At 60.2% G+C, this 19,857-nt stretch overlaps 2 protein-coding genes across 6 annotated transcripts in view; one reads left to right on the top strand and one right to left on the bottom strand.

Moving 5' to 3' along the window:
• The window catches only part of ABR (ABR activator of RhoGEF and GTPase), a 38,928-nt gene extending 25,732 nt beyond the window's left edge, over positions 1-13,196 (bottom strand). For 2 of the 5 annotated variants that reach the window (XR_015278471.1, XM_086859261.1), the window contains exon 1: positions 12,876-13,188. Coding sequence is in view for 3 of the 5 variants with exons in the window: in XM_086859261.1 (XP_086715387.1) it covers positions 12,876-13,176 (301 nt within the window). In the remaining 2 variants the exon portion in view is untranslated. Of the gene's footprint in view, positions 1-3,361; positions 3,591-12,875 lie in introns of those variants that run through there. The other 3 variants (XM_086859262.1, XM_086859265.1, XM_086859263.1) reach the window with 3 other exon arrangements.
• A 692-nt stretch (positions 13,197-13,888) lies between these two features.
• BHLHA9 (basic helix-loop-helix family member a9) lies at positions 13,889-19,676 on the top strand. Its single transcript, XM_086859450.1, has one exon. It carries the CDS (start codon positions 17,232-17,234, stop codon positions 17,967-17,969), a length of 738 nt encoding a protein of 245 aa, XP_086715576.1. The 5' UTR covers positions 13,889-17,231; the 3' UTR covers positions 17,970-19,676.
• The last annotated feature ends 181 nt before the right edge of the window (positions 19,677-19,857 follow it).

The raw sequence follows: 19,857 nt of genomic DNA, 5'->3' as shown, positions 1-19,857 counted from the left end.
CTGGACTCCCTGGCTCCCACCAACACTGCTCAGCACATTAATATTACATCCTGCTTCCTAGGGAAAGTGGATAAATCTTTAAATCAAAGAGCACTGCAAAGTATGCTCAGGCCAGGAGTCCTGGCAGTTCCAGTGGGGAGGGATGGGGAGTCCCATCCTGAGGGGGGCTGGAGGAGAGCTGTGACATGGGCCAGATGCACCCCATGTCTGCCAGGAAACCACAGCTCCTCTCAGACCTTACCTCTTTAGCAATCCCTCAGAGGCTGTGGGGACACCCTCAGCCAGCCACCACAGCCCAACTTCAACCCAGGAGCTGACTGGATTGGGCCCCCCACCCATAACATCCCCTGGTCCTCAGCTTCCAGAAAAAAAGAATCCCTGGCTCTAACCTGTCCTGCCTCCTCATGGTGGGATGTCCATCGTCTCTCCTGTCTTGGACAGGTCCCAGCTGTGATGTGTCCAGCACCATCCAGGGGCATGGCAGCATAAAGCTCATTAGTACTGATGTCACCCGTGATGGCCACTCTCCAGGACAGCCACCCCTGAGCCCCTCAACAGGTACAGGGACTGTCCCTAGGCTGGGAATGCCCCAGAGCAACCCAAACCTCTCATCCAAGCACCTTTTCCCATCAAGTGGGGTCTAAGGGGGAGCCAAGTCAGCGGAGAGGAGCCAAAGCTGATGGTCCCCAGCAGCTCAGAGGCCATCAGGCACCATTGCCTTCCCTTCAGCATGGCCAAGGTCTGCAGCTCCAGGCTTAAACTGAGTGTGAGTGGCAGAGTGGCAGTGTCACTGTGGCAGTCCTGGCAACTCAGCATCCAGGTAATGAGGAAACAGCATTAATGAGGCAGCTGGGGACCCTGGGAGGTGACACCTGCAGCAGTGCAGGGAAGAAGGTGGCATGGAGAGGGAAGGAACTAGCCTGCAGGGATGCAGGAATGACCTGGCTCCTGTTGCCACCAGCTGGAGCAGATCTACATGCCAGTCCCTAAGATGAGATCCACAGGCAGTGCCCAACAGGCACCCAAGGAGAGGAACCCTGTGCTGCCCACAGGACACAGACAGGTCCCCACGGCTCCAGCTGTGCCACCCATGGCTGTGCAGTATTTGAGGGGCCTCACCTGGGCAGAGGAACCTCCCCAGCACCCCCAGAAGCTGCTACAGGAAGGGGAGCAAGCAGCACAGAGCACCAGGACAGGCATGGGAAACACTGAGGGGCAAGGGGGCACAGAGAGGTTGTCCCCTGTGTCTCCCTGCCTGTGGGGTGCTTGTGCCACCCTGGCAGCCCAAACCCAGCGCCTGCCTCCCTCCTCCCCCCACAGCTGCATTGCCCCTGCAGCCTGTTCTGTGCCCGTGCCAAAACCCAGTGCTATTTTTGCTCCTGATTTTTAGCAGCAGTGGAAATCCTGCTGCACCCCAGGCATGGAGACCGAGGGGAGGGAGGAAGCCTGGCCCAGGGGAGCCACTCTGGGAGGCAAGGACACCCCGACCTGAAACAGCCTTGTAGCCCCAGCCCCACAGGCAGCCCCAGGGCCCTGAGCTGGATCCAAGCCCGAGCTACACTGAGGGATGCTGACACCCATCAGGGCAGAGGCCCTGTGAGCTGGCACATGGCTCCAGCAGAGTGACAGGGCCAAGAACACGTCTCCATGAAGGATTCTTTTCCCCAGGAAAATGTTTTTGCTCTGCCACATCTTCCCAGGCTGACCCAGGTTACTGGCAGGTCCCCATGAGGGAGCTCAGCCAGGGGCAGCAGCTGGCTCCTGCCCAGCCTGGACAGAGCACAGTCACAGCACCTCAGGATGGCATTTCCAGCTGGACACGTGCTGTTCCCTGACACTCCATCAGCGTGTGGGCACAACCCAATGTTCACCCATTCCATCCCACTTCCAAGAAAAGCCCAACATCCACACAGAGCCAGTGAGATTTTGGGAAAACGCCATGGTTTCCCTGTGCCTGGGTGAAAATTCACCATGACAACACAGATGTGTGAGCTGGCCTCGGACCTGCCTCCGTGGGCCTCTGCTAAAGGGTGTCTCAACACATCAGCATCTCCTCCACACCATCACTGCCTTGCCCAGTGTGATGGACGCTGGACCCTGCCCTGCATCCCCCAAAACACGGGCATGCCAAGCAGCCTCCCCCACACCTTGGGGAGGGCAGCTGGAGCAGGATTTGGGATGGCAGAGGCACGGCTTTGCAGAGATGCCGTGGCTGGGAAGGAGGGTGCAGAGGCTGGGGCTGGATGTGGCCTCTGGGCTCCAGCCCAAACACCTGCACAGCCACCCCAGCCCCCGGGGCTGCTGCTGCTGGATGTGGCCTCTGGCTGGGGATGTCAGAGGCTTTGGGCTGGAAAACTTGGGGAGGGGGCTCAGCCCTACACAAGGCGCCCCTTGGTGGCCTCTGCTCCCTCCAGGGCATGACAGATGCCAGATCCATGCATGGAGCATGCTCGGGAGCATCCCACCTTCCCACGCACCCGTGCCAAACCTCGCTGCCCCACCAGCACCAGGCTCCGAGCTCAACACCGCACCCCCGAACCCCACCCCGGGGTTCAGAGCTCAACCCTAACCCAAACCCCACCCCGGGGTTCAGAGCTCAACCCTAACCCAAACCCCACCCCGGGGTTCAGAGCTCAACCCTAACCCAAACCCCACCCCGGGGTTCAGAGCTCAACCCTTAACCCAAACCCCACCCCGGGGTTCAGAGCTCAACGCTGCCCCGAAATAACAACGAGGACCCTGTGACCGAGCCCCCACGTCCCTGGCTGCCGTGAGACCGGGACCGGCACGGCTGCGGGGCTCACTGGGATCGGGGGATTCGCACCCCCGGGGCTGCCGCAGGACGCCCCCGGCCCCGCCGGTGCCAGCCCCCGGTACCGACACGGCGTTGCCACAGCACCGGCACAGCGCCGGGAGCTCGCTGGGAAAAGCAGCCGAGGGAGGGAGAGGAGCCTTCCCACCGCCTCGCAGGGACGGCAGCGGGACCTGGGGCCAAAAAACACCCCCGTGCCCAAAGGCTCAGCGGGCAGTGCCAGCTGCCAGGAACGACCCGCTGCAGCCTCAGCGAGCCCCACCGCGCCGGGGCCACCGCCACCGTGCCCATCCTGCTCACGCAGCCCCCCGGAGCAGACAGCGGCTCCCCAGAACCCGGGGGATGCCGGACCGATCCTGGCCAGCGCCGTCCTGCCGCCAGGGCATGCGGGATGCTCACGGAAAGGAGCGCAACTCCCCGCCGGCATCGTCAGCCCCGTGCCCGGGCTCGGCTCCCCCGGCGCAGCATCCCTGCCCAGCGTTACACAACAGGTAGGGGCCACCCAGCCCCTCGCCCCCCTCGCCTCCCCCGCCGGCCCAGACCACGTACTGCTGTAGAGGGTGTCGATCCAGGAGAGGCGAGGCAGGCCGCGGTGGCTCAGCGGCTCCATGCTCGGAGGGCTGCGCTCAGCCCGCTCTCATCTCACAACAAAGGCGGCGGGCGGGAGGCGGGGGCCGCGGGCCCGGGGCTGGATGGCAGAGCAGGACACGGCCGCCTGGCCGGGCACACGGCACCCTTCTGCCAAGGGTGCCCAGGGAAGGAGGTGCCGCCTGGCAACGGCAGCGCGTCCCGCCTCCCGCCCCTGCCTCGCCGGGGGGAGCCGAGCTCAGCGTCCCCCCGCACGCAGCCACGCCGACCCTCCGCAGGGGTCTGGGGACCGCCGAGGAGGAGGAGGAGGACAGGGAGGGGATGGTGATGGCACAGCAGCGTATGCGGCTGCCCCGCGGCCACCGCAAGGAGAGCGGGGGGAAAGGGGGAGCTGGCTCCATCACCCCTTCCACCACGGTCTTACTTCCTTTGCTGTGACCTGGCGATGCTGTGCCCACTTGACAGCAAAACCTCCCCAGCCCCTCAAGTCGCTACGGCTGAAGGACACGGGCTCTTCCCAGCCCTGCTCCTCCTGCTTCAGGGAACCACAGCCTGCAGGAGCCTGCAGCATCAACCAGCCTAACCCCTGCCCCACACTGGGGCTGCCAGAGCAGGACGCGGGCAGGCAGGGGTTAAACCGCCCTCCCCAGCCGCATGTAGCCAAAGGAAATACGAAGTGCCAGAGTCATCGACCCCAATATGTCAGGGCGCCAGCCAAGCGTTCAAGTGCAAAGAGTGCCCTGGTTCAGGCTGTGCCGGCACCGCTGCCCCGTCCCGGCAGTGCGGGCACCGTCCCCTGCCAGAGCCCCCGACCGCATCCTGCCCTCGGGGCCCGGGCGTGGGGAAGGGCCTGGAGCGGGCACCGGGGCCAGATGGGAGCCGGGCAGGAGGGATAATAATGCTCTGTCGGGCACACGGGGAAGGCAGAGCCATCGGAGCGTGAAGTGCCAAGACCTGAGAGCACTGCCACCACCGGATTCCCGCTCCCAGGGATGTCCATGACAGGCTCGGATGCAGAATTTTGGGGCAGCACAGCAGTGCCAGTGCTGTGGTTCAGCGTGGCTGGAGAACAGGGAGCTGTTGGCACCTGGCATCCAGGATGAGGAGCCACTGCTGCCTCCAGGACAGCCCTGCCTGCCTGGGGGCTGCGTCCAGCCCTGGCTTAGCAAGGACATCCAGAGCCTCCTGTACCCACGGGCTGTGAGTGCTGAGTTAGGGGCACAGGGTGCAGCCCTACAGCTGCCATTTCCCACCCTTCCCCTGCCCCATCCCAGGCACTCTGGGAAGCTGAGGCTCCCCTTGTCCCCAGGAGACACAGGGACCTTGTCCCTTGGCACAGGCAGTGCCTGAGATGTGACACTTTGCTGCTGACCATCCCCCACCAACTCCCCCATTCACTCCTGCTTTGGCTCAAGCTGAGCATGTCCTTGCTTTGTCCCTTAATGGATGGAGAGTTCCCTCCACCCTCCACAACAAACCCCACACCCTGCACCCCCCAGCTCTCCAGAGCCCGAGGCCCTGCCAGGAAGGTGACAGTAGCTAAGCTGAGAGCATCAGCCTTGCTCATGGCAGGAAACCACACTCCACTGATGCCTCGGGGAGCCCCGCAGCAGCACCAGCACAAGATGCAGCTGCTCATCCTCAGCGCGATGGCTGCAGAGCCGCGGGGGCAGCAGGCAGCTGATTTTCCATGTACAGATCCCTGCATGCAGGCAGGGAGGGGCTTTTCCACATTTTTCCCCCAGCCAGAGACACTTCCTGGCCACTCCCGCCCATGGCACCAGCCTCTCCTTTCCCACTTTGTACATCCGGCTCTTTATCCAGCACAGGGCATGAGCTGAGCACTTGGATGAGCTGCCGGACCTCCTGGAGCCCCTCCCCAGGCTGGCCACCCCCAGGCTGACACCAAACAGTGACACACAAAGTGCCACGGCCAAGAGGACAACTGCCCTGAGTGTCCTGGGAGCGCCAAACCAGGCCCACCCTGTGGTGCACCACCAACCCAGGCAGGTGGTCTTGCACAGTCCACACTAAAACTGCTGGGCTGTATTTTTAGTTTGGTTTTCATATTATTTTCACCTTTCCAAAAAAAAAAAAAAACAAACCAACAACAAAACCTCGAAATCTGCAAAGCAGCTGCACTTTCCTCCTCTGCCCGTGGTTGGGGAGCACCCACCCACACCCTGGCACCCTTCAGCCCTCGGTGACAGAGACCAGTCCTGGGTGAGGAGATGCTGCCAACCATGTTCTCAACCCCCGCCAACCGCCCCCAGCTCCAGCTGGGAGCATCCCTGCAGCAAGAGCCGGGAGCTGAGTTCCACCATCCTCCCCAGCAGCAGCCAGCCCTGCACAGCCTGCCTGGTGTCTGGCTGTCTGCCTGGCATCTGCCCAGCCCCTACCCACCAGCCCATGCATTGCTATTTCTGGGCTCTTGTGCAAGAGTCCTCCAGTCGCTGCCACAGGAGCTGCAGGAGCCCCAGTGCTTGCCAGAGCTGGGCAAGGGCTGGTGCTGGGCACCCAGGGCTGGTTCTGGGCACCCAGGGCTTGTGGCAGGCACCCAGGGCTGGTGCTGGGCACCCAGGGCTCACAGCAACCAGAAAGCAGCTCCAGAGCCACCTGCACCTCCAACACTGGGGCTGTTTTCCCACAGGAAGAGTGGAATGGGAGAGTGAGGCTGGGGAGCCCTGTGCAAGTGACTAAAGAAGCCAAGGACTGAAAGAGCAGCCAGAGTGCTTTGGTTTGGGAGAGGAAAATCTCTGTGTGCTGGAGCCATGGCAGGAACACCCAGGGCTGCAGAGTCTGGGGCTGAGGTGGGAGACACCAGAGGAGAGCCTGGCTTCCCCAGCTCCACCAGTGCCTGCCCTGCTGGGCTCTCAGGAGGTCCAGGCTCTCCCTCACTAGTGCAGAGCAGCAGCTCTCCCATTGCCACAGGCTGCACAGAGGGAAGAGAGGAATAAATGAAAATGTTTCCAGTCTTCCTGCCAAGGAGCACAGCAGGTCCTCAGTCCAGCACTAAATGTCTCTTCCTGTATCACTTCCCTGTGGAATTGAAACCCTGAGGTCTGTGCTGCATCAGCCCCAAGCTGCACCCCCTGGGGCACAGCTGAGAGGTGCCTGGAGAACAGGGAGGCCACTTGGAGCATCCTGCCCTCAGGGCAGTGCCAGGCACAGTGCCAGAGCCAAGCTAGTGTGGGGAGGAGGGCAGAGAGGCAGAGGGGCAGCACTGCCCCTGGCCTCTCAAAACACCAGATGGAGAGGGAATGAAAGGTGGTGGCTGGTCAGAAAAAACCTTTCACTTCAGGTGAAGGCCTGGGCCAGCTATTGCATTGTGGTTCTTCTCCAAGAGGGAGGCAGCTGTGGCTGTATCTACCACAGTCCCCAGCTGCTCCTCTTGCCCCAGCCTGGAGATCAGTTGGTTGGGCCAGGTTTGCTCCCCAGCACAGGAGCTGAGGAGGAGGTGTTGGTTCACAGCCAAAAATAATCACCCATGGAACAAAAACTGTCCATGGCAGAAAGCCCTGTCCCAGCACAAAGGTCTCCCTATCTGCCAGATCTTCAAAAAACCCAGGAACTTTAGAGCTGGGACTTTTCTGGAGGCAGATCTGCAGGAGTGCTCTGGGATTCCGCTCAGGCTGGCCAGGGTCAGCTCCAGCTACAGCCAAGGAAGCCAAGAAGTGCTGCTGCTACTGATCTACACATGCCAATTATCCTGCTTAGCAAACACTGATTAAGTAATCTGGGGTGGGAAATGAAGCCTGCTCGATGATGACTCTTGGGGATAGGGTGGGTTCTGTGTGTTCCCTCCCAGCCACTGCTCCAGGTGAGCTCAGTGGGAGGAAAACCCAGAAATGCCACAAACCAAGGGGGCAGAGGTGCCACTTCCTGGAATGGATGGATGGACACTGTCCTAGTTTAGGGCAAATTTGGGAGAGAACCTCCTAATACGGTTCCCCCAGGAAAGCAAAATTCAAATGGCCCCTCCCCGTAACTGGTTTGGGAAAAAGAGATATCCTTGGAGAGAAGTGGAAAAAACTGTTTATTTAACAAAAATTGAGTAATATTAAACAATAAAATCTCTCATTCTTCGAAGGGATGGCAAATCCAGGAAGAAAAGTCCTCTTGATGTGGTGTAGCTCGGCCTGCTCAGGTTCTGATCGGTCCCTCCGGTGCCGGACAGTGCCGAGGCCCAGGCCCCGGTGGGCCACAGGCGTGAGCTCCAGGGGTTTGTCTGGGTTTTCAGTCCAAAGCAGGTTTGAACAGATCCAAGAAAAAAAAGGAAAAAAGTCCAGGGAACTCCTCTGCCTCAGGTAGCTAAAACTAACTAAAAGGCAAAGAGAAGCTGTGTCCTGCTGTCTGTCGGTGCTGCAGACACCACAGTCCAGGAGCAGGATGTGTGGGAGTGATGTTTTCCTTCAACACAAACTGCGGCTTCTTCTTTCCCCCCTTCGCTCTCAGAGCCAGTCTTAAAGATGCAGAACTTAATATATAACATAAACCAGGTGATTTGGGATACCAGTGTCATAAAGTCACCCCAGGACAGACAGGCCCCTTTCTCTGAGCCAAGAGAATATGAATTCCCCTGCAGCACAGAGGAAAGCTTCTCCCCGTGGTCACTGCTGCAGGGCTGGCCACAGCAGACAGCATCCAGCAGGAGACAGAGCAGAGCCATGCACTGGGATCCCGACTGGCATCGCTGGCCAGGAGGGGAGGAGGAACCCCAGGAACAAAAAGCCCCACTACACAGAAGTATCTTCCCAGGGAAACAAAATGAAAACAAACCCCGACCAGATTTCAATAGCCTTACAATGCAAATGTATTCAGGCCCTGCAGGGCACTTCTAGCTCTATCCAGCCACCTAATGAGGGTTTCTTGCCTGAGCTGCTGCTGCCATTGCTTCTACCTGGGGCTACTGATTACCCACAGTCAGCCACTGTGAGCCTGGGGGCCACCTCCGTGCTGAAGTACTCGTCCCCACGATGGGCACAGCCCGTGGCACTGCCGGAACTGAAGGGCAAACTCCATCCCCTCCTTCCCTTCCACAGCACCACCACCCTGCCCTGAATGCTGCTGGGCTGGGGGAGCTCAGCATCAGCTCTGCCCCAAATTTTGGGGGCCAAAACCCAGCCAGTGGGGCTGTGCCCAGCTGACAGAACCCAGGGGTGCTGCATCCAGACTCACCTCCTCCAGAAGAGATGTTGGCACCTCTGTGCTAGTGACAGCAGCAGCCTGCTGTGCCAGGGGGGTACCCCTGCCCAGCAAGACAGACAGGGACCCCCAGCCCTCTGTGCACCCATCCTGCTTGTCTGTGGGGCCCTGGCACCTGGGAGGGCTGTTCCTCTACCCAGAAAATGCAGCTGCTGCCGTGGTGGTGCCCACAGGCAGAGCTGATCACAGGTTTCCCCTCTGCTCTTGCAGCTCCAAGTCCTTCACCATTTGCCCATCACAGGGAAAACTCCAACAAGCAGCACTTACTGCTCACTTAAAGCTTTTAAACATCAACTCTTCTACTCAAAGGCTTTTCAGCCTCATAAACTTTGCATTTATTTATGGTCTTCTTATGGTCTTTAACAGTGACAATCTGTCCCAGAGTTAACCCTGCAGTCCCCATCTCAGGCCTCACATCACTCAGGGGCTGCTGTCACAATGGCATCAGGAGGGTTTGTGGAGAGAAATCACCTCCCCAAACGCTGTTGGGCCCCAGATCAGATGGAGACAGTTCAAAGGTCCCCAGCAGGCGTGCACACACAGACACACACAGACACACACACACACACACACACACAGTGGTTTTGTCCTCGCCTGAGCAGTTAAAATTCAATGGGAAAATATAAAGAAGTAAAAATTTTAAAACTGAATATAAGGACACAGAGGTGGTAGATGGGCTCTTGGGGAGACACAACTGTCCCCATTGCAGCTCCCTGCTTTGGCACCAATATCCCACCCTGGTGCTAGAGGAAGGGAGATGAATGCACAGACCATGCAACATTTTACCTTCCTTTGGCTGTGGAATCACCATTCCTTCCCCTCCTGTACACTATGACCTGCCCCAGGCAGAGAGGGATGCTCCAGGACAAACTCTGGACTTTGCTCACTATTTTCTGTTCTGCTTCTCCAGAATATTCCAAGAAAGGGATGAGGACCCAGCAGGGTCTAAGTGCAGCTTGGAACAACAGGACAGGGCTGTCCCATTACTTCCATAGCTACAGGGAGTTTTTCTGGGACAGACAGAGGTGCCACTTCTGCAGCAGCAGCTGAAAGCAGGGATCAAGTAGCAAGAACAAAACCCAACTTTACCCCCCAGCACAACACCCATGCCAATCCAGCCCCCATCTGGGCATGCAGGGGTGAGGTGGCCAATGCCCCAGGAACTCCAGATGCCCAGGGTCCCTCCCCCATTTCAGCCCTCTGCTGCACACCCTCCCATCGCCGCCTTTCTGTGCTCACCGCCCTCTGAGGCAGGACCCGCCGCTGCCAGCAGCTCCCTTCCCATTTCCCAAGGTACCAGTGAAGGCAGTGCAGTGGAGCGAGGAGAAGAGCCCACGTGACTCCAGAATCTTTCCTTGAGAGAAACTGTAATTCCACCTAAACAGAGGGCTGGGGATTCACTTACAGCACATCTCACAGCTGCAGCATCCTGCCGTAACCAGATCCACCAGCCCTCTCCATCATGGGCTATTCCAGCTACACCAGCGCTCCCCACCCCAGAGCTCACATTTCTAGGGTGTAGGGCACAGCACAGGGCAGGTCATGGGCTCCCAAACCCCACAGCCTTCCAGAGGAGCTCCAGCTCCATGGCAAAGCCAGCCTCTTTCCCCACTTGCCAAGGACAAAGCGAGGAAACCCAGCACTGAGTTGGTTCCACCTCTGCGCTACCCGGCTGCCGGGCACAGAGCATCTCCAGCGAGCATCACCGCATCCTCCTCTCAGCCAGCAGCACCATCTCCTGCTCAGCTCACCCTGTCCTGCCTGCCAGCAGCCAGCAGCACCATCTCCTGCTCAGCTCACCCTGTCCTGCCTGCCAGCAGCCCTCAGCCCTCCATCCCTTCCGTGGCAAACAGGAGGAGAAGGCAGCAGCACCCAGCCCGAGTGCCGCTGTGCCCTGGCACCGCACGTCCTCAGCTGCAAGGCCAGCTGTGTGTTTAGTCACAGGGACAGGTGATGGCCAAGATGAGGGGAATTTCAGTCCTCTCCACGCTTTGTTTTGAGCCATCTGCTCGCTGACTCTCAGATTTTGTTGGTCCCGGGTGAGCTGGCACAGGCGTTATCTCAGATGCCAGGATCATGTATCTGGCTGTCACACACGCTGCTCTCATGTGATAGCCACAGACAGGGGCATCTTCCAGATTTCCTCACTTTTAATCAGATTAATCACAAGCTACTTAAAGGAAAACACTGTATTTCCCTGGTAATTCCCATAAAGACGATATTCAACACTTGCTGTCCAGAGGGACTGACTGCGTTCAGCCACAGCCACAGCACCACTAAGCTCCAAAATTCACATTAAGATACTGAGGGGCAGCACTGAACGGGTTACACACCACCAGAGTGCTGGCAGGAAAAGCAAACAGCACCACAATCAGGAATTTTCAACTACATCTGAAACATAGAGAAGTGAGAAGAAAACAACAGGAGGACCAGGTTAACCAACTGTCCATGAAAGGGGGATGCAGACAACAACCACACACCTCTTACTGCGCTCTCAAATTCTGCTCTGGAACGCCAGCGCAGTCAGTGCACACAGGGGCCCTTATAACACCCAACAAAGAAAATGCTGATGCCTGGGAAAGGCTCAGGACAGGCTCAGGACAAGGCTGGGGAAGGCTGAGCCCAGCCGTGTCACAGGGCAGGGAGCCAGGCACTCAGCAGAGGGGATGCTTCCTCCTCTGGGGAGCGCTGGAGCTGCTGACCCTGAGGAAACCCATTTAGGGGAGGAGGAAGAGGCCACACTGAACCACAGCACATTCAACCTTGGACTTCAAAGTTTTCCCAAAAGACTCACCCCCACCAGCTGCAAAGGTCTCAAAGGGTGGTGCAGAGCTGGACCCCTCCAAGTTACAAAGCCAGGACCCTCAGGGGTTTGTGCTGTGCTTCAGGAAAGCCCCTTTAACATCACCCACCAACCTGAGAGCAGCCTTGCACCATCCTGGCTTTGGAAACATCCAAGAGCATAACCCAGATATAAACAAAACACAGGTCCCAGTGTAAATCAAAAGGATTTACACTTGGTCACTCTGCTGCACTCAAGCCTCTTCAGCCACAGAGCAGCTCTCCAAGAACCACAGCCCGTGCCTGCTGCTGGGAGCTGGAGAGGGGCTTGGGGCAGCCCTTTGAAGGCAGCATTCCCAAAGTTCTTGTTCCTGGCTGCAGGGCTGGGCACAGGCTCCCACGGGGAGCGGGACAAACACATGTGCAGCCCAGCACAGCACGGTGACAACACTGAGAGCAGCCACGTACTTTGGACATTTCATCTCCAGGCAGCTCAGGAAGGTGAAGTGGAAACTTCCTCCAGCACTGCAGACTAATGCAATAAATATAAATGAACTAAATATTAAGCATAATTTGACACCAGAGGACTTGCTCTCCAGGCAATCTCAAACCAGCACGAGGGAAATCCACCACCCAAAACAATCGAGCAAGAACAACATTAACTCAAATCAGCAGCAGAATTAGCAGCATTAAAAGTGACATTTCCTAGCTGCCAGGACTGTGTTTGAACCGGGTTTAATGCTGATGCAATAACAACTTCCAGGCCGCTGGAAGTAGGACAGTGTGACGGCTGACGGCGCTAGCTGGCTGTGCCTTCAGTGTCACCACACAGCCAGGCACTCGCGAAATAACATTGTCCTCAGTCCACCTAGAAAAGCGCCCCGGGACATGTCACCACCCCGGAATGCTTCTGCTTCACAGCCTCCAGGACTTCCCCGCAGGAGGTCACAGGGTGTCACCTGAGCTGAGGTGTTCCCAAGAGCCGGGTGACGCCGGGAGGAAGTGACTCCTCTGCAGTGACCCAGCCCCAGAAGTGGCTCGTGGTCCAGTGGCCCATCACCAAGGGCCAGCTGCGGGGGCCTGGCCAGCCGCACACCCAAGGATGGGGGCTCGGCATGAGATGTCCCTGCGGGTGGGACAGGGGGGAGACAGGGGCTCGGGGTGACCTTGGTGGTCGGTCGGGGACTGCACAAGGCGGCGTTAGCTGTTTGATGGGGATGGCAAAAGGAGTTTGGGCGTTCTCCGCTATGTTTCGGCCTGGGGTGCTCCCGGCTGAGTGAGGGGGTCCCGTGCCGAGTCCCAGCACGGACTCAGCAGCTGAGTGGCAGGGATGGCACAGGGGCTCGGGATCGCCTTTACCCCCGGCACGGCACAGGGCCACGGGCACGGGGAGCGCAGGACGGGCAGCGGCAGGGCCGGGGATGGCACAGGGGCTGGGGACACCCTCGTCCCTTGGGGCGCGGGGTGGGGACGGCTCCCCCTCACCCACCTGCCGAGGAAGCGTCCTCCGCGTCGGAGCTGCCGGCGCTGCCGCCCTCCGGGGAGCTGCCGGCGGGGCGGGGGGCGGCGGGCGGCGGCGGGGCCCGGGCCAGCGCCGCCTCCAGGTACCCCACCTTGAATCGCTCCTCGGCCAGCGCCCGCTGCAGGCGCCGCAGGTGGCGGCGGCAGCGCTCCAGCTCCCGCTCCATGGCCCGCACCGAGCCCAGCTCCATGCGGGGCGCCGGCTCCCCCGGGAACTGCGCCTGCCAGTGCCGAGCGAAGTCCGCCCGGGCCGCCTCGCCCGCCGCCATCCCCCGCCCCAAAGCCGGGCTCCCCCTCCCCACCCCCGGCACGCCGCCTTCCGCCCCCCGCCGCCGCCCTGGGGCCTGACGTCGGTGCCCGCCCCCGGCCCGCCCCGCCCCGGCTCCGCACGGCCCCGCCGGGGCGGGGGCAGCGCTGCCACCGCCCCCCGGGCCCGCCACGGCTGCGGCCCGCGGAGAGAACCGCGGGGGCCCCGTGGAGGGAGCGCCCCGGGGCACCGAGGGATGGGGATGGGGATGGGGATGGGGATGGGGATGGGGATGGGGATGGGGATGGGATGAGGATGGGGATGGGATGAGGATGGGGATGAGATGAGGATGAGATGAGGACGGGGACACCAGTGGGGTGCAGGTGCTGTGGTCCTGCAGCTCACAGGCTCCCACCGCCCTCTCTGGGTCTCCCCGAGGAGCTGTGAGCAGGGGGATGTTGGTGAGGGAATGCCCAGTGCAGCAGCTCGGGGCAGTAACAACATGATAATTAATGCCAGAATCCATCCCATGTGCTCTGGGAGATCCTCGAGCAGGGAACAACCAAGCCTTGAAGGCTCCCGTGCCATGGGGTGGCTCCTGTCCCTTCCACAGCTGCTATGTGCCCTGGCTTTCACTGCAGAGCTCTGTGTGTCCAATCCTCATCCTCTGGCCAGTGGAACTCTGCCAGCGCTGTTGGTGTCAGGATGGATGAGCCATTCCTGGCACATGAAGCAGCAGGCACAGCCTCCTGTGGTGGGCAAAGAAGGCCTGCAAGTCCCTGAAAGGAGTTTGTAACCTGGCGAGGGTTTGTCTCTGTTCCCAAGGAACAAGGGACAGGATGAGAGGAAATGGCCTCAAGGCTTAAAGTGGATATTAGGGAAAATGCCTTCACTGAAAAGATGGTCAGACATTGGAACAGGCTGCTCAGGAAAGTGATGGAAATGTTCAAAAAACATGGATGTGGCACTTAGTTGTTCCATGGTAACAAGGCAGTGCTGGGTCAATGTTTGGATTCAATTTGGCTTTTCCAACTGGAATGACTTTGGGATTCTGTGAAGGCCCCAGATAGGCCTTTTGCCCACTGCCTCCCACATGTGCTGTGTTTATGCACGTGCCCATGGCTCACTCCTGCTCCACAGGATGTGGCTTTCCAACCTGTGCCCAGGGCAGGGCTGTTCCCTGGCGCTGTGCTGGGTGCTGGAGCAGGATCCAGGCAGCACGAGTGCCTGTCGCTGCCTCCTCCTGTGCCCTGCAGGGTGGCTGCCTGGGCACGGATGACTCACCAGCCCGTGTCCCTGTGTCCCTTGCGCCACCTGGTCGTGCCCCAGCAGGAACAGAGCGCCCTATTTATTTACCCTTACCCGCGGGCCCAGGCAGTGTCGCAACAGCCGCCTCCTCCTTCCCCTGAGCACCAGGAATGGGCACCTCCCTGCATGCCAGTCCTGGCTCTCATCCTCCCTGCTGCAGGCTCCCTTGCTTTGCCCTGGCACATCTGTGCCTCCCTGTGCAGCCTTCCCAAGGAGGAGGGATGGTGCTGGGGCAGCCCTCCCAGGCCCTCCCAGGCCGTGCCAGCTGCCTCTCACTCCATCAGGGTTTCACCTCCAGTGAGGGCTGTGCTCCCAGACGGCTCCAGCAGCTCTCAGTGGGAATCATCAGCAATCTGGGGGTGCTGGATGGGTGCTGCTGCCAGCCCAGGGCTCTCTGCTGGAGCTGCTCAGTGGCAGTGTTAGGGGTGCACACCCAAAACACACCTTTGGGCTGTGGGACCCATGAGAGCTGTGACAACAGGTGGTGCACAGCACTCAGCCATGCTCCAGTCCAGAGTGACACAGGCTGGGAGTCCCCAAGGGCCAAACCCCATCTTGGAGGCTGGGGAGTGCCATGAATGGCCTGATATGTGTGTGGCGACAGATAATTATGGCTCTTTCATCATCTGTCAGGCAGAGGGCCCAGCAGAGCCTCACCACACATTTCTGGCTCCCCATCTCAGCCCATAAATCTCTCCAGCACACAGTGATAAATCAGCAGGGGCTGGGGGAGCAGGGCCTGGGTGGGCGTTCCTGCTGACCTCCCAACCTGTAATGGGCACCTGGGTCGGAAGCGCCCAGGACAGCGGGATGTGCTAATTACAGGTGGCATCAGATGCCCCGTGATTTATGGTCTGGCCGTGCCTGCTTCCAAGAGCTGGGGCTGGATCCTTGTAGCCAGGGCAGCCCAGAACCCCTGGCAGTGCTTCCCAAGGATCTCCCAGGGACTGTGGGCAGGCAGGGGACAGCTTTGGGACTGCTGCTCCTGCCCAGGCACCACCCAGCTGAGTTTGGCTTTGTGCCCAGCTCAGCCACCTCTGCTCTGGACTGCACCTCCTGACCTCCAACACCACCCCCTGTGGTAGGGGGATCTGTCCTGCTTAGCTGGGTTTTAGACAGGCATGTATCTAAGTGGGTCTGACATCCATGTCCTGCTGGCATTCAAGAGTTCCAAAGAACCCCTGGCTCCCAAGCTGGGTTTGCTGGGTAAGTCAGTGGTCAGGGGGCCTCCATTCCTGTCAGAGAAAGACTGTGAGGTGAGAGGGATGCTGGGGAGAACAAGAGGGTCATAGTGAGAACAGGTGAGTGCTCAAAGATATTTGCAAGCTTCACCTCCCTTTGAAGTCCTACTGCTTCATCCTCCCCTGTCCCTGAGGCTTTGGCTCCTGATTTATTGGGTTCTTATAGCAGAAGCACCTAAATTAGCTCTAGCTTAAAAGAGCCAGGAGAGGAGAAGGGCAATAGACAAATAACCCCCCGCTAATTGTGGCTGTTGATCAGACATGAGCTGGGATGATCAGATAGGAAGGGATGGATCAAGGAGGGGGGAAGCACGTTCTCCCAGGACTCTGCTTTTTCACCAGACACCCCAACAATTTGTCAGAACCACTCCCGGGCTATTTTTCAAAGCATTACCCCTCACACAGGAAAGCATTTAGCAACTGCTCGCTAATGAGATGATGGGCAAGCACACGTGGCTGCCCCGCACTGCTCAGAGGTTGGGGACCTGGCCCTGCCCATGGCCTCCGGACCTGCTGCACCTGGCAAGCTCCTCATCTCAGCCCGGGGATGCAGGAAACAAGGGGCTGCTTTCAGCATCTTCCCCAAGTTAAGTGCCGGGCAGGCCCGGGAGCACCAGCGCAGACAGCTCTGCCCGCAGGCTGCTGGGAGAGGACAGGAAGGCTCTGGAGGCAGTTTGCATTTCAGCTCTTTTATCACCTGCCCCGATCCCCCCTGCCACATTCCTGCTTCCTGCTCCGCAGGGCAGAGGCGTGCCAGGCCCTGCTCATTCCTGCAGCGACTCCCGGGGTCTGCTCCTGCTCAGGCACCCACCTCCCCCTGTCCCCAGGGATCTCTCGGCTCCCTAGGACCGTGTCTTCTCCCCTGGCCGAGCACAAGACTTGCTGCTTTCCTCAGCAGCGGCACAATTTCGTGCTTCACTTTCCCCTGGCCGAGAAATAACAGGTGCTGCAGGACCAATGAGCCGGGGGAAGGAAAAGCCAGGGTCGTGACAGAGACAGGGCTCTGCCTCACAGCACCACGGAGAACCCTGGGGTGACCCGTCCCAGGGCGGGCCACCAGCAGAGGAGAGGGCACAGCAGCCCGGGGGAGCTCCTGCAGTGCCCAAACTCTCAGCAAGCACTAAAGGAACCCCTGTAACGTGTGCTTGGTGGAGGTGCCTTCCCCGGGGACCTCGGGGCACCCCAGCAGCGGTGCCTGCCGCTGAGGGCAGGGAGCAGGCAGGGCTCTCGCTGTGCCTGGTGCCTGACGCTGAGGGCAGGGAGCAGGCAGGGCTCTCGCTGTGCCTGGTGCCTGATGCTGAGGGCAGGGAGCAGGCAGGGCTCTCGCTGTGCCTGGTGCCTGATGCTGAGGGCAGGGAGCGGGCAGGGCTCTCGCTGTGCCTCACCTGCGGCAGGTGAGGAGGGTCGGGGCAGCCACGTGACGAGCGCTGCTGAAGGTTTTTAGGGGCGGCTGCTGGAGGAGCGTCCCCCTCAGCTCCCGGGAGGCCGGAGCACAGCAGCGCCTCGCCCGCTCCCCCTCGCCGCTGCCATGTCCGGAGTAGCCGCGGGGAAGGGCACGGGGCCAGAGCCCCTCGGCTCCGAGGAGGAGCTGGGAGCGGGGGGCGCGCCCCAGGCGTGCTACAGGCAGGGTTTGTGGGTCTCCCAAGGCAGGGAAGCAGACGCCAGCCCGGGGGACACGGGAGGGATGAAGGTGAGGAAGAGGAGCAGGCCAGCACGCTCCAAGGCCAGGAGGATGGCTGCCAACGTCAGAGAGCGTAAGAGGATTCTGGACTACAACCAAGCCTTCAACGCCCTGCGGCTGGCCCTCAAGCACGACCTCGGGGGCAAAAGGCTTTCTAAAATCGCGACCCTCCGGCGAGCCATCAACAGGATCACGGCTCTGTCGCTGTCCCTGCACGGAGCCGGGCGCTGCTGGCCCTGTGCCCACTCCGAGTGCCACGCCCGGGCCGGGGTCCCTGCGCAGGAATCGGGGGTGAAGGGCAGCCGCCCCCAGCCGCCCTGGGAGCCCGGTTCCGCAGGGACACGGTGCCCTCCGACCCCTCTGTGCGCTGAGTTTTCCCCCCAGAGGCAGCTCCATCACTACGAGAGCCCGAAGGAGCATCGCCCCCCGCCCAGCCCCGGTTCCTCCAGCGGGACCCCGCACCCCGCGCCCCGCGGCCAGCAGCGATTTACGGGCAGCCTGCAAGAGCCTCTAGCCGGGGCGGTCCCCTGGCAGCTGGGCTACTGCCAGGGCTGGGGACAGCAGCAGTGCCGCCCCATCCCCTGACCTCAGCGCTGGGGCGGCCGGACGGTGCCGGGAAGGTAACGGAGCCGTGGGACAGCTGGGGGGAGCGGGAAGGGATTGCTGGGGGAGGGAGAGAAACGCTGCAGGGTGTGAAGCTCAGCTGTGATGCTGGCGAGCTTACAAAGCCCCCGACACGCTGTACAGGACCCTGCTGCCTGTCTCCCCTCTACGGGAAAACTGAGGAGGGTGGGAAGTCCTCTGGAAGTGCCAGCTCCGTGCTTCTTTTCGCGAGGTCTCACCGATGCTGATCGCCACTGTTATTTATTCTCTCTTGCTTGCTCTGCGAGAAAACACGAGTTACAAAGCCAGCAGCAGGGCAGTGGCTGTTAATATGTGTGGGATGGACAGATGGGCAGCGGGGATCACACTAAAGCCCCTGGCTGGCGGGTGGCTCCGGCTCCTGCCGGTGAAGGAGGGGAGCAGGAGCACGAAAAGGTTACTGCCCTGGGACTTTTGACGCTAAGCTCATTGGTACAGACGTTTGTGCCTGGCAGATTTGCGAGGCCGGGAGGGGAGACAGATGTCGGCTTTCGTAAAACCCACCCATCCGATTGCGGTTTCCTTCTGACACCGGGGAAGCGGCTCTGCTGGGACAGGCCAATAGCACGCTCCCGGCCAGGCCCCGCGGAGGGGAGGAAGGGGGAATTTAACTGAAAATGTCCCTTTTGTCCCTTCCCTCTGGCTTGGAGAGCTTGGACCAGCTGCGAGGGCTCCCTCCTGCCCAAGGCTCAGCAAACTGGAATTGCTGCAGGAATCAGGCAGGGATTTACAGCCACACTCAGCACAGCTGGCAGATTTTTGGACAGGACAAATTGCACGGTGTGATTCCCTCAGTGCTGAACCCTGTAGAGCTCCTCCAGCCCTGCTGCTCCCACCTCAGTGCTACCAACATTCCAGTGGCAGTCGGAGCTCTCTCCTTGCCTGGAGGCACATGCTGGAATAACCATCCCAACCTCCTGCTGCTGGGACCGGGATCTTCTCCTCCTTCTTTAATCCCTGGTGGGACAAGAGAGCTGGTCCAGGAGCAGAGGAAAACTGATGGCAGCCAAGAGAGAGAGCTCTTTGCTCAGCAAAGGAGTCTCTTTAAAGTGCTGATGGTGTGAGGCATCCTGGCCTCAGCCTCTGACAGGCGTTATCCTCGCCAGAAGAAGGCCTGCAGTCACATCCTCTGAAGGAATCCTGCTCTCCCTACAGCATCCTGGTTCTCCCTGCTCTGGCTCTCCCTGGAGCAGAGCACGGCCCTGCCCTGCCCTGTCAGCAGCCGTCACACGGGGAGTGAGTGCCCAGCAACAGCAGCATCCAAAGAACGTTCCAGTGACACCCTAACAAAGACAGGAACCTTCCCTCCTCCCAAATTTGCATCTCCGTGTTTTTCCCACGCCGGCGTTGGTGGCCAGCCCAAGTGAGGCAGGCAGGTGGAAACAGATGGTGACAGAGACCCTGCCGAGGGTCACCGCCTCTGCTCTCACATCCACGCTCACAAACTGTGGCTCCCAATTGTGTTTGGAGGCTGCAGGATGGGCTGAGGCTCCGGGCAGGGCTGGGCAGCAGGAGCCGGCTGGCAGAAGGCTGTTGGGGCGCTCTCGGGGAGGCGGAAGGTGCTGGGTGTGCCCCGTAGATGGCACTCACTGCCAGGGAAACCCCTGGCAGATTTCGAACTGAAGCATAATACACAATGGGTGAAAAACATCCATGTTTTCCGGGCTCTGAGGTTTGTTTTAGCCCTCCCTCCTGCCTCTCACATCATCCCTGCTCCCAAGGGTGGAGAAGACGTAACTCACACTGCACCAACACCCTTTCTGCTTTGCAGGTCCTATGTGGGGACACGGTGTGTCAGTGCTGCCGTGTCCCTGTCCCCAGCTGTGGCCTC

The sequence above is a fragment of the Cyanistes caeruleus genome, chromosome 21 (assembly GCF_971803275.1).
Source record: "Cyanistes caeruleus chromosome 21, bCyaCae1.hap1.1, whole genome shotgun sequence".
Taxonomy (NCBI): domain Eukaryota; kingdom Metazoa; phylum Chordata; class Aves; order Passeriformes; family Paridae; genus Cyanistes; species Cyanistes caeruleus.
The sequence above is the reverse complement of the archived record's forward strand: the minus strand, read 5'-3'. Positions and strand labels throughout refer to the sequence as shown.